Source organism: Tasmannia lanceolata, unplaced genomic scaffold (genome assembly GCF_043159265.1).
Source record: "Tasmannia lanceolata isolate RefF3 unplaced genomic scaffold, GAP_Taslan_0.1 ptg000019l, whole genome shotgun sequence".
Lineage (NCBI taxonomy): Eukaryota > Viridiplantae > Streptophyta > Magnoliopsida > Canellales > Winteraceae > Tasmannia > Tasmannia lanceolata.
This window is the reverse complement of record NW_027518696.1, coordinates 9,648,744-9,661,642: the sequence shown is the minus strand read 5'-3', so window position 1 is coordinate 9,661,642 and position 12,899 is coordinate 9,648,744. Positions and strand designations below refer to the sequence as shown.

Here is a 12,899-nt window from a genome sequence, read left to right as displayed (position 1 = left end):
AAATTATAGGCAGGGGTTTTTGGAAGGAAATATGGAAAATTTATTTGAGACTCTTAAGAAATCACAAATGGTTGTCCAAGTCTAAGCAGGAACTTGGCGAGTATGTTTTCTCTTTTATGTCAGAACCTTGAAATGTTTGCTTGGATTTCCTTTTGTTTTGCAGAGCAGAGTTGGACAGTCTTCTGGAATTCACGATTGAAACAGTAACTTTGTTAAGGACGAGTTGTGCTGAGGCTGAGGATTCAAAGAACATTCCAAATTATAACCATGCTATATTTTCTCTCTGCAAGTTTGCATGACCCTATGCTCTGTTGAGTATCTGTTGGACAGGTGGAGCTCAAATATTTTGAATTGAGCATGGTGATTCTCTTCCTTTCCTACATCGGAGCTAAAATATTATGAATCATGAGGACAGTTACTGTAATTAAACATCGTGGGCAGAATTGTGACAGGAAACAATCAAGCCTAACATTTCTATCTTCAATAATTGTCGTGCAGTTCTTTTGTTGTTAAGATACTAGAGAAAATAAAATTAATCCCAAAAAGATTAATTATGCTTGGTTTTCTGAAATGAGCAAAACTCCAAGCTAGCTAACCATGGAATCAGAAAAATTGGAATTGAGAACAAGATTTCATTTGACAAGGCCCTGTTTGGATTGCAGGAATTTTGTGGAAAAGTTCGGAAAGGAAAAATACATCTAAAATTCCCTACTTTTTTTACACATGAAAAAAGATAACATGAACCGACCCTATTCAATTGTTATTTGGAGGGGCCTTTAATCTATGAAGATATCCCTCTAAATTAACAATAATCATATCATTTACCTATAAATCATGATTTTTTTGAGAAAATGTTTTCTGTCGAAATGTTTTTCTCTATCCAAACAGGACCTTAGAAGTTGGCAACTTTGATAATAGTTTTTATTGGATCTGGTATTTTTTTTCCTAAGCAAAGAACGAATGTTAATTCTACGGAACAAGATATTTTCAGAATTACAAAACCATCTCGTAGAACACCTTAGTATTTTTTACTAATTTTATTAAAATGGCAATAACGGATTACACCGAACACCTTAGCTATAAATTGGCAAAAACACTCTAAACACCCTTTACCAATGTTGTACCAATCCCTTCTCAAAAAAGGCTCAAACCTTCCTCAACGAACAACCATCTTTGTGAAGGTAACCTGGTGAATCTCAGTGAACTGTGTGCATTTCCGCTTACCAACATATCGAGCTAGCTCCTCAATACAGCAATACCAACCAGCACACCCAGACTTTTTCTCGCAGCTCCGGATCTCGTAGTGCACATTGCCATGCCTCAAGTGGGCATCCAGCTAGCCGAATACAGTTGAAAACTGTTTACGCACATAACAGCAACATGACCTTGATGAAAAAAAACACCAATTTTATTCATTCTATGAAGTCCCATTTATTCACAATTTTGGATTTCCATAAGGGAAATCAAAAGGGACTTCAGCTTTTGTTTCTAATTCTGCCAATCAAAAAACAAGAAGCACGATGCAATAGATAAAAAAAGTTAATTTGTAGTTACCTCAAACAGGTCATCCCTTTCAGTTGGACGCAACATTGGGCTCATCTGCTAAATTTGTTATGAAGTGAAGGCATTCGAGGTGTCAATAACGTGTCTTCAGGCATCAAAATCTTCGACTTTGGGCCAAGAGGATACTGGCTGTATTCATCCGAATGTTGATGTGTCAAAAACGTGTCTTCATGCGTCAAAATCTTCAACTTTGGGCCAGGATACTGGTTGTATTCATCCAAAAGTTGATGTGTCAAAAAGGTGTCTTCAGGGGTCAAAATCTTCGACTTTGGGCCAAGATACTGGTTGTATTCATCCGAATGTTGGGATCTTCTCAAAATAAACGAGTTGTTTATACTCATCTGACCATATTGATCATACTCTCTACTGATGTTTTTCACTCTAAAATCTGGCTGTGACGGTGTGCCAAGGACAGAATGCATAGAACTCACATTTTTCATGATCTTATTCTCATCAGAACACACTGCCATGGGCGGTACATTTATTCCTTGTTTCATGAATTCATCAACTGTCAAATTGTCCCACGATCTATCAGAAAGTAATGGCGTTGATGAGATGTGTTGATGAAGGAAAGGAGTTTTCTGATCAATTGAGCACAATTCCTGAATTTGATATCCACCCGCATTGCCAATGCTTTTTTGATTTTTGAATCCCTCATCCAAAAACAAAGTCTTTGGATTTCCGAAATGAGCAAAAGTATTGTTCTCTTCGATCGGTGGGAAATCCATAACTGAAAGAGAACCGGTATAATTGATTAACAATCTTAAATACTTTCATACAAAAAACAAATGTGAAATGAGAGGTGAGGTACCTGAGTACGGCAAAGTTGAATCAATAGCAGCAATGGTTGATTCAAGAGTTTCAAATTTTGGAAACTGCTGAGTGACGATGGAACTTGTGATTCCAATGTGGGGAAACTGTGACAGATAACTGTCAGGAAGCGCATGACCAAATAAGGATGAAAATTCTGGTCCAGAATAATCTAGATACTCGTTGCAACTTGAGGGGATGTAAGGAGACCTATGAAATGGGAAAGGTCTCTGACTCAAAGCATACAACCGATTGTCGCATTGCATAAGCTTTTCGTAATGCTTCTCAAGGGTTCCTTTGGGGAATTGAAGATAGTGCCTCCTGAAAGAACATTAGATACAAGAATATGGTTAAATGCAAGCCACATAGAACCTAATAAACAAGAATATGGTTAAACCCATGTATCGTTTTGGAACTCGCTCATAGATAGATTCCTAAATCCCTATTTGTTTTGGATTTTTAGAACCAATTGTGAGTCCAAAACTGATTATTGGACTCTCCAAAACAAACAGGGCCCAAGTCATGCCGGTTGAATTTTGTGTAGAAGTAGATATGTGCTTTGAATACTTCTCTTCTTTTCTCGGCGGAAGAAATTTCTAGTGATACGTTCTTCAGTGTAGATAAATGTGCTACTGGCGAGTGCATGTCCCTAGGGAGAGTAGTGATGGCATCTTTTCATGCACCAAAGACATACAATGCTGATAAATGTTCTTAATATAATGATCAGAAATCAATTAAGCAAAGTAGACTTGAATTTGTAACTAAATAGTTTGATTGATTGAAACTCCTAACATATTCTTATAAGCAAGAAAATAATTGAGCTGAGGCCTTTGTATACCTATATTTGGATGCTTGACCTCCGGTAAAATCAGAAGTAGCTTGCCAGAGAGTGTGCTTTCTTGGTTGTGGAGTTGTTTCTCGAGAAAACATTGGAGCATGATTCAACTGTATAAGACAGCAATTTTCACTTTAGAAGAGAAATTCTGCAGTAAATAAATTAATATAAAGTTACAAAAAATTAATATAAAGTTACAAAAAAATTGATATCGAACCTCAATTTCAAGAACATCAGGTATATTTTCCCCAAATGTCGCTCTAATAGCAGAAATGTGAGACCATTCAAGCTCGATCTTACTCTTCAGTCCAGAATTCAGAATTTCCCATACCAGTTTACGCTTAGCATAGTAAACTTTAGCCACTAGGTCGCCTTCGTATCGAGAAGCTTGCTGCAAATTTGGAAACAAAAAGTTCTGAAAAGTGAAAAGTAACAAAGGGCTCTAAGGAAATGACAAATGTAGAGCAACCATACATGCATTACAGTCCCAAACCCAATATGCAATTTCACAAATTCTAATGCTGTTGTTTGTAGCATTCGGGTTACAGAAATGAAAAGTAAATAATACCTGCCATGAGCCAATTTGGATATATGATGCAGAGATATTTGAAGCCTTTAACTTTTCTCGATTGGGTTGAGAAATTGAGAAATTCGAAGCCTTCAAATTTTCAGAAATGGGCTGAGAATTTAAATTTTCACATCTCACTTCTGTCGCCTCAGACAATTTCATGTCAAGAAGCTCTAAAAAGGATGGAGTTTTCCTTAATTTCAAACCAAGAGGACTGAATTTCTCTGACAAATTTAAAGCTGCAAGAACCTGCAACAACAAAAATTAGAATGTGTGTGTGTGTGTGTGTGTGTGTTTGAAGATTAAAAACATACAAGCATCTATCTTTCTGGAACATGAAAAAATATAAAGGATATATGAAAGAAGAAGAACTTTGAGAAAATAAAGTGAAAAAAGAAATTTACAACTCGTGATTCCGTACCAAAAAAAAAAAAAAAAAAAAAAAAACATGATGGATTTAATACCATAACTTGTAGAAATCATTAAACAAAAATTATAAGAAATATTTTGTTCATCAGTTCTCATAAATGAAAAAGCCAAACTCACATCTGAAGAACCAACATCTAGTCCACAATCTTCCATCCATGGAGATGAGAAAAGTCAATTGTTTTATCAAAGCACTGGCAGAGGGAGAAGATTGGAATATTTTCAAGAAACAGTTGGTCCAGAAGCTCCAATGAATAGAGTTTCAAAATTCGCATCCCAAGAACCAGTGAGTGGTTTACAATCGTCCGTCAATGGAGCTCGCAAAGAGAGCACAAGTTTACCATGCAGTGGCAGTTGGAGAAGATGGGAACACTTTCAATGAACTGTTAGTTCAGTTTGTGAAGATAAAAATGCAAAACTCATATCCCAAGAGAAAACTGGCTCACAAGTTTCTACCGATGGAGCTTGAGAAAGGAGTACTGATTTAGAGTTCAATGGCAGTGGAAGGTGTGAAAATTACACAGAGGAGAACGATTTAGTTGATAATTTGAATCCCAACAGACAAATCAATTCACCTGTTGCGAATTCGCAAGCAGTGCCAAACCAAAATCTAAGTAGTGGTTTGCCAGCTTTCATTAATGGAAGTTGGAATCAAAGACCTGAAATAAAAGACACGCAGTCGGAGCAGGGCTGATATTATTGAAGAGGAAGAAGAACTATCACAGACAAATTTACCAGTTTCGATCTGTTGAGAAATAGAGAAGATCACATTCTCAAGATCCTGTTAAACTCTCAAAGCTCACTCAAGCTCCCTCCTCCATGTTCAGCAGTTGGAGGAGATGGGCAGAAATTGTAGAGAGAGAAGAAGCTTTAGCAAGTAATAAATTGAATCCCAGTTCTCATAATATCTCATCTTCAAAGCCCACCAAAGGTCTCTCCTCTGTCTTCAAAAATGGGAAAAGTTGGGCAGAGGAAGAAGAAGCTTTATCATGTGAGAATTTGAATTCCAGCTCAGAAACAGGTTCTCAAGAACAACTCACACTAGTGCCTAATGAAAAGCAGAAACACACATATGATATTTCAGTTTCTTTTACAGCTGAAAGTGAATGGGATGAGAAACTGACTGATAGAGACGCATTTTCCGATGAAAATTTGAATTCAAACATAATCAACAAATGCAATTCTCATCCCCAAAGCGTACGTAATATAATGGAAACTTTGCGGGGGAGGCTCGAGATGGTTGATCTGAATGGAGGATACAAGGCTACTCATTCAAAAACCAGTCTAAATTCATTGCCAGAATTCAAACGCAACCCGACGCACGAAGATCTCTATGCTTTGATGATCTCAAACAGAAGAAGGGCCTCACAGACTGCTCCCCAACATTACTGAAGAAGAGCTCCAAATTTGAGGATTACAGTTGTTTAGAGGCAGTGGGAAGTGGGTTGAATTGCACAACGGAAGCAAAGCCGAGTAAGTGAAGAAACAGGCTTCGAGTTTTTCAGAAGATCACTCTTCCAGATAGCCCCAGAGCTTGAAGTCATTAGTTTTATAATTTTTTTGTATTTGTTCTGAGGTCTGATACATGTTTCTTTTTGTAAGAGAAGATGCAGAGCTTTCTCATGAGATATGTATTTTTTAAGGTCCATGGGAACAGAAAAGCAGAACAAGATTATTTAGTTGGGTTTACAAAAAAATTATAAGAACTTCAAAACCAAAAAACAATGCTAAAATCAGTAAAACTAGAAAAACAGAATAGTACGCGTTGAATATTCTTTAAAATCTATCATATCAAACATCAAACACAAAAAATAAAAAAAACCATAAAATCGCAAAAATAAACAATAATCATAAACACAGAAAACCCAATGTAATTAAAAGCACAAAAAAAATAAAAAATAGTCACATACCTGTTGGTTCGAACCCATCAACTCATCTCCCTTCTCTTCTGTAAAACAAGAATCAGGCACAAACATAGGATTTTGAAATCCAGAAGAAGAAAATCCATGCAAAGCATTGTCTTTCTCGTTGTTCCAAACGACAATGTCTTGTGGCCCAAGTCCATGAACCATGATTCTGATATAAACAAGAGCTCAGAATTCTGGAGAAAAAAAAAAAGAGAGAAAAAATTGGCGCCAAAGAGAGGAGATGAGTATGAATGCTTTAAAACCCAATCATAAGAGAGCCTTGTTTGACTAAAAACGTATTTGGCTGGGTTTTGAGTAAGCCTTTTTTTTTGCTTTTTATTCCAATCCAAAATCGAAAAACTAGGAGGGCTAAGTGAGTCCTTGAAAAGCTGTTTTTTTAACTAGCCTAATGCTAACGTACGACTTGTACAAGCCAGAGGCACCCATAAGTCCACAATATGTTGTTAAATGTAGGAAAAATTACCAATGGGGGACACCAAAATAAGATAATTGCCAACGAGGGACACAATCTTGAAAAATTGTTAAGAGAAGGACGAAATGGGGGTTATCAAGTCTCTGAAAGGAGGTTATCAAACTCTCAAAAGGGGGTTATCAACCCTCTTTAACAATTTTTCAAAAGTGTGTCCCCCGTTGGCAATTCTAGTATTTTGGTGTCCCCCGTTGGCAATTTTTCCTAAAATGTATCTGCTACATCTCTGTCCTGCTTTAAAGGGAAATAATAAGTTATAGGGATATCATTATAAATCAAAGGTCTCTCTAAATAAAACTTGAACTTTTGAGGTTCAAGCCACTTTTTTTTCATGTGTAATCAAACAATGGAAAATCATGAAATTTTTGAAAAGTTTTTCTTTTCCAAACCTTTTTGAGAAATTCTTGCAATCCAAGCAGGGTGGAAATATTCTAAAAAGTCTAAAAAGAAAATGAAACAGTGGAAGGGCCTCCCTATTGAGGGACGAATCAAGTCACACATGAACTACAATAAAATTGGACAGAAAACCCATATGAGTATCACTATCAGGAACATTGCACTTCTATCATTCCCCATTTTTTCGAAGAAATAAAGAAGAAGAGAAATAACACCACCACCAAAACCTTTGAAGAAAAGTGATAATAAGGAGAGAGTATGGAAAAAAGAGAGGTATGGTGGTGGAAAAACAAGGAAGAAGAGATCTCTTGGTGGTAGAGAGGTTTTGTTGGAGACTTCAGGTATCACAATCATGTATAAGAAGTCTCATATGCTTTACATAATAAAAAGAAAAAAAAATACTAACCTTAGGTTTTAGAGTTCATATAGGAAGCTACTTCATATTCTTATCAAGATTAGAAGATAAATAGAGTTCATCAGCAAGAAGATTAGAAGATAAGAAAGAAGAGAGATAATAATAATAAAAAGAGTCAGGAGAATGATAGAGAAGTAGAGGGAGAGAGGGAGTCTTATTTACGTAGAGCCACGTCTCTTTCAAACGTAGGAGAAAAAAATAGAGTCCATTTTGAATAAAAGATAGATGAAAGGGGTGGAAATATTAAATAAGAGGGGGGGGGGGTGGCGCGAAATAGTAGGTGGCGGGAAATAGGACTCTGTTTTCTCATCCCTAAATCCATTGAATAGATCATTATCTTTTTGTTTGCAAACAAAGTAATTCGGATCCCTCTTCTGATCCACGTGTCGTTATCTCATTCGCTATCACACCTCACGTGTTTAAAGGAGTCGTTCGGCCAATACCCATCTTTTATGGGCGTGCCTCGGGTGGGCCCTTCTGGTGGTCTTTCTAACCAACAATACATCTAGGATGTTGATATTGGCAGTACCATGTTTTGATAATTGCACTAGCTCAGGTTGTCTTTCTTATTATTTAAACAGCTGTCAATGGTAATTACAATTCCCCAAAAGGCAAAAACTCTGAGAAGCTAATTAAAAAAAGAAAAGACAAGTTGAGTTTGTGCAATTATGAAAACATTGTAGTGCCAATATAAGTAGCCTACATGGGCTTTGGCAGAGATATAGATCCTCCTAATCTTAGCTACAACTTGTCATTTGTGATTTGTGGGACCCATGAAATGAATGGCTTGCATGTCACGTGTGTGGGTCCCACCCTAGGTCTATGATATCAACAGTTGTTCACGTCATCAGCTTGGAAGGAAAAAGTTTGGTGGGCTCTAATCAGGGATTGAACCTCTACCTCCAAGTAGAAGAACAAAACATGGTAGTGGAGTTCTTTGTGAATGGAAGATGATTGAGAGAGGAATGGAATGGCTTCCTCTCAATCAACCCTTGTGAGGATTGATGGGCATTACAAATAAAATGGCAACTAATACTCTCACTACCATGTTTTGATAATGAGACAAACTAACCTTGTCTTTTATTTTTTAACCAGCTGTGGAAAGCTATTACAATTCCCAAGAAGCTCTCTGTAGCCAATTAAAAGCCTTTTAATCAAGCTTTTATTCAAAGCCTTGATGCAAGATCACGAGAAGCCTAACCTAGACCCACTTGCAAGATATTGGTGTGATCTAGACTCTTCATTTGGTTAGCCCTGCGTAGGAGATGACGTGACTAGAAAATTGCAATATTATTGAAAGATTAGTAGTTTGCAAATGAGGAAATAATCCTGTCTCAAGTTTTTAACTAAAAGCTTCATTAGGATTGCTGGAATCAGTTTTGTTTCCAACAGAGTGATTTTCATGTTATGTCATCTCCAAGTCTCAGAAATCAGATGGAAGAATCCTGATGTCATGTGGGTGTGCCCAAATCACATATAAGTTATAATGGATATGCCACAAAATCATTTCTCTTTTGTTTTTAGTGCACTTTCCCACTAGTCTACAAACCTGTTCTAAGAGGATAAATCATCAGTCCTTTCTACTCATCTTCACATCATTCAAATTCTCACGTGGGTTTTCAATATCCAAGCAAATCAAAATGAGATTTGGGTCAGTTTTCACTTCCCTTTCATTGCTTTAAGCCCGCCCACATTCTCTTTTTGAGTTAAAAAAGAGAGTCAATCCCTATTGGGATTATGGAGTGATGTCCACATAGTTTCATCATCACCTAAAAAAATAAACTAAAATCAGTCTCTTTGAAGGTGGAAGGATGATCCAGATTAGGCCTGATCAATTTTTTTCATTAGAGTTCTTATAATTTCAACAATGAGGGCGATTTATGGGTCATGTGTGGTCAAAAAGTTTGTGACACATCCAGTAGAAATGTTTTTTGTGCACACTGAGGTTGATTGGTGCCATTGTTTAATTATGGTTTAGATGATTGTAGGAAGGAAATAAGAGCGAGTGATGATTCCTTGTAATGATTTAGATATCATGTCATTGGGTCACTTTCGAGGGAAATTATAATTTATCATGTAATGCATTTTTTAGTCATTGAAGGGGCTTTTGGAAGCGCAGGCAAAACCATAGTTTCAGTTTCAAAACTCCCCTGCATTTTCATCAACTAGCTCCAGTCAACTCCCTTTTACCTTGGACACATATTTCTAAGTGCCTGTATTTTTGGGTACAAAATGGAGATAATTGGATGATTTGACTGTTATAGAAAACAAAACAAAAAACATAAGCCTACGATTTTGAAAATCACGATAAAATTAAGGGAACGGAGTCAAGTGTGGTCAGGTTGCCCAAGGTGTCAACCCTAATCCAACAGAATTCAGGTCGGCTTTTTCTAGCCCTAACCCAACCCAACCCCAGAAAATGCCAACCCAACCTTACCCGGGTTCGGGTTTGAGTATGGCTATTAGTGTCAAGGGACCTAGACGGTCCGATGGACCATCCGAATATGACCTTAAACGGATAGGAGACACATCAACATGATTCCTCGACACATTACGGGACCCTATGATAGGTATTTTAATCACCATGATTCCCACGAGATGGTCATAAATCCGATTTTGTTATACTATTTTACGAAAATTCCCTCTAATTTTTTAAAACTATTAAGTATTATTTTTTTAAAACTATTAAGTATTATTTAAGGGTATTTTAATAAAAATAAGCCTCGTGCATTTTTTCGCTATTTTTAGTATTTTTTCATTCATCTCTCTCAAGTCTTAAGTCACCCTCTTCTCTTCCTTCTCTAACCGTTTGCCATTGATCCTAAGTCCCTAGCCCATTGGGATGCCACCTCTGCCGCTCACTCTCACATCTACCAATCATGTTTGCATTTGCCCTCTTCTAAGAATTTTAACTGTGAAAAATGCAAGTAGTACTGGGACTCTCCGATGGACAATATGATTTGAAATGGATCATGATCGAGACATACAATATGATTTGAAATGGATCATGATCGAGACATAGGAAGTATGATCCGAAATTCTGAAGAACACTCCGAATCCAAATTTGAATGGATCATGAATAAGACAGGTGGATCCTATCCGAAGTGGATCTGTTGACATCCCTAAGTACGGCGTTCTCGATAGGAATTGAGAGAATGACCTTACTCTTTTGACTACCGAAGTCACTCCCTCATCATTACCCTTGAAAACGATTTTATTCCACCCGAATGATCTGTATTTAAACCCGATAGATGTGACTTGAATGAACTTTATTACTTGTTTCCATCAAAATTATTTGAACTCTTAAACTTATTTGCAAAAGAATGAAAGAACAAAAAAGAATACCCAATATGGTATGGTTATTTACAAGATTTGACTAGTATTTTAACTTGCATTTTGATTGTTTTAAGGCTAACGAACTCTGATTTTTTATCTTTATAAAACATCATACGAGGGGGGAATTAGTAATGTTATACGAGGTGAAGATAAGCTCACAATAGCTTAGAGGTGAGTGCCACCAAAATTTCTTTCCTCGTGCTATCTTTCTTTGGCATCTTCATACCTTTCAATGTCGTCATTTTCACTTTTCTTCTCTACATCAACATGATTGGATTCAACTTTCAAGGGCCTCTGGGAGTGCAACTTTATACCCCATAAGATTCAACAACCCACTAAAATATGGGTCCCACCTTTTAAGAATTTCCATGTTCAACGGAGCTTTGAAAGCCGAAATCAGTGGGCCCAGCCTTTATTCATAGTTTGGGTTCTCTTTTTCTTTGTAGAACACTTTGATGGACTTTAGTCTCTCTCTCTCTCTCTCAAAAGACCACAAACCTCTTTTCTCAATCATTCTCACCGCCCATTTACCTCAGGCCTCAACCCTATCAAAACATGGTGTAAATAGTGGGACCAATCCTATGCATGGAGATGGTGGGCCCACTCATGGGTGTAAAATGGTGGGCCCTGCCATAATGCATGGGATTGTGTGGAGATGGTGGGCCTTACCAACAAATGGGAGGCCCCAGTCATGCCATGCGTAGGTGTAAACTGATTAGGCCTCACCTTATCAAAGCATGCCTTGTAAAATGATCGTTCCCACTCAGACTATAAATTAGATGTAAAAAATCCACCATAGAACAAATTCCAGTAAATTTTTTTTATGGAAATTGTTTTACAATAATTCCATGGAATGAAAATAAGGACAAAGGTAATAAACATATTATAAATATAATTTATCTAAGATGCACTGGTGGGTTTTTTTTTTTTTTTTTTTTTCAAATTTAAAAAAATTTAAAACTTAGATTATTGATCAAGGATATTCATCCTATGGCAGATGAACAATAAATCGGAACCTAAAAACCTTGTAATCTACATTGCAACCTATCCTAGAAAAGAGTAAAGAGGCTTCTTCCATAAAAATGTGCATTAGTCAAACTGAAAAACTCATCGTCCAACACAACTTTTTCCAAGAAATTTTTTATCCTAAATCTAAACACTCTATTGAAGTTGTTCAGCAATGTGATACAGTTGCTCCTGAGGTTAGCAGATGATGTGGGGAGTCCCTCTCCTTGCAATATCTATCTAGATCTACCTTTAAGCCAAATATAAGAAGCTCCCTCTCCTTGCAACTACATAGAAACCCAAAAACCCATCGGATTGCAAACCTGCAACACCATTTAAGCATGTCACCACTGCACACATGCTAGCCTTTTTACTGCCAAAATAATCCAACCTACTTACATTGCACATATGCTACCTTATTATTTCCAAAATGTTGCCACCACAGAATAGTTAACCCACAGCCTTATTCCCAAAATGCAACTATCTACAAAACAAATTTGCAACATCTCCATGCACTGCACACACTGTTTTAAGGATAAAATATAAAACACTGAAGCAAGTTTATTTGTAATTTATCCATAAAAATGTTTTCTGAGATCCCCAATACGATTACAATTGCAACAAGGGGGCGGTTTAAATTTTACATAAGCAGCAAAGGAGAAATTACTTGAGAAAACCTGAGGCAGTACTGCATGAATGAGAGACTCAGAGAAACAATGAAGAAACATGACTACAAAACTTGATGAGGGCTTCATAGCTCGCAAATGCTTTGGTCACTAATGACAATGATGGTCTCATTTCTCTGTTTCCTGGTTAGTGTTGAATGCCAAACCGAATATTTGACTGTAATCATCTACAAAATGGACTTCTAGGCCTTCTTTCACATTGGTGGCTAACTCATCAAAATCTCTTCTGTTAGCCGACGGGAATATAATGGACTTCACATCGCTCCTCCTTGCAGCAATCGTCTTTTCCTTAACCTATTTTATATAAAACATATGTCAAATTGCTCTATCAAGTAAGCTGGAAGAAGAACTATAAATTTAAACAGTAGTAGTGGCAGTAATAGGGGTGCAATTTGGGTCGGGTAAGATTGAGATTTTGCTAAAAAAAGAATCGGAATCAACCCGAACCAGACCAGATTTTAT

At 36.9% G+C, this 12,899-nt stretch overlaps 2 protein-coding genes across 5 annotated transcripts in view; both read right to left on the bottom strand.

The window, feature by feature from the left end:
- Positions 1 to 1,006: 1,006 nt before the first annotated feature.
- Positions 1,007 to 7,575, bottom strand: LOC143852919 (uncharacterized). 3 transcript variants are annotated; one of them, XM_077362572.1, is made up of 8 exons: positions 7,402 to 7,575; positions 6,113 to 6,303; positions 3,777 to 4,025; positions 3,426 to 3,599; positions 3,212 to 3,318; positions 2,375 to 2,694; positions 1,555 to 2,293; positions 1,007 to 1,357 (listed from the first exon to the last, which is right to left on the bottom strand). In XM_077362572.1, exons 2-7 carry the CDS (start codon positions 6,272 to 6,274, stop codon positions 1,596 to 1,598), a joined length of 1,710 nt encoding a protein of 569 aa, XP_077218687.1. In that variant the 5' UTR covers positions 6,275 to 6,303; positions 7,402 to 7,575; the 3' UTR covers positions 1,007 to 1,357; positions 1,555 to 1,595. The 3 variants fall into 3 exon arrangements, with proteins under 3 accessions (XP_077218687.1, XP_077218689.1, XP_077218688.1); XM_077362574.1 differs by having other exon boundaries at positions 6,113 to 6,278; XM_077362573.1 differs by lacking the exon at positions 7,402 to 7,575 and having other exon boundaries at positions 1,007 to 1,385; positions 6,113 to 7,320.
- A 4,719-nt stretch (positions 7,576 to 12,294) lies between these two features.
- Positions 12,295 to 12,899, bottom strand: part of LOC143852255 (lon protease homolog, mitochondrial-like) — a 41,223-nt gene continuing 40,618 nt past the window's right edge. The window contains exon 19 of one of the 2 annotated variants that reach the window (XM_077361658.1): positions 12,295 to 12,731. In XM_077361658.1, coding sequence (XP_077217773.1) covers positions 12,546 to 12,731 — 186 coding nt within the window. In that variant the 3' untranslated portion in view covers positions 12,295 to 12,545. The remainder of the gene's footprint in view (positions 12,732 to 12,899) is intronic. The other variant, XM_077361659.1, reaches the window with a different exon arrangement.

What these genes read in the sequence shown, in the direction of transcription:
- LOC143852919 (XM_077362572.1), bottom strand. Translation starts at nt 6,274, where the DNA reads ATGGTTCATGGACTTGGGCCACAAGACATTGTCGTTTGGAACAACGAG. An exon ending in TGATGGGTTCGAACCAACAG is followed by an intron (nt 4,026 to 6,112) that starts GTATGTGACTAT and finishes TTGTTGTTGCAG; the next exon opens with GTTCTTGCAGCTTTAAATTT. An exon ending in TTCAACTTTGCCGTACTCAG is followed by an intron (nt 2,294 to 2,374) that starts GTACCTCACCTC and finishes GTTCTCTTTCAG; the next exon opens with TTATGGATTTCCCACCGATC.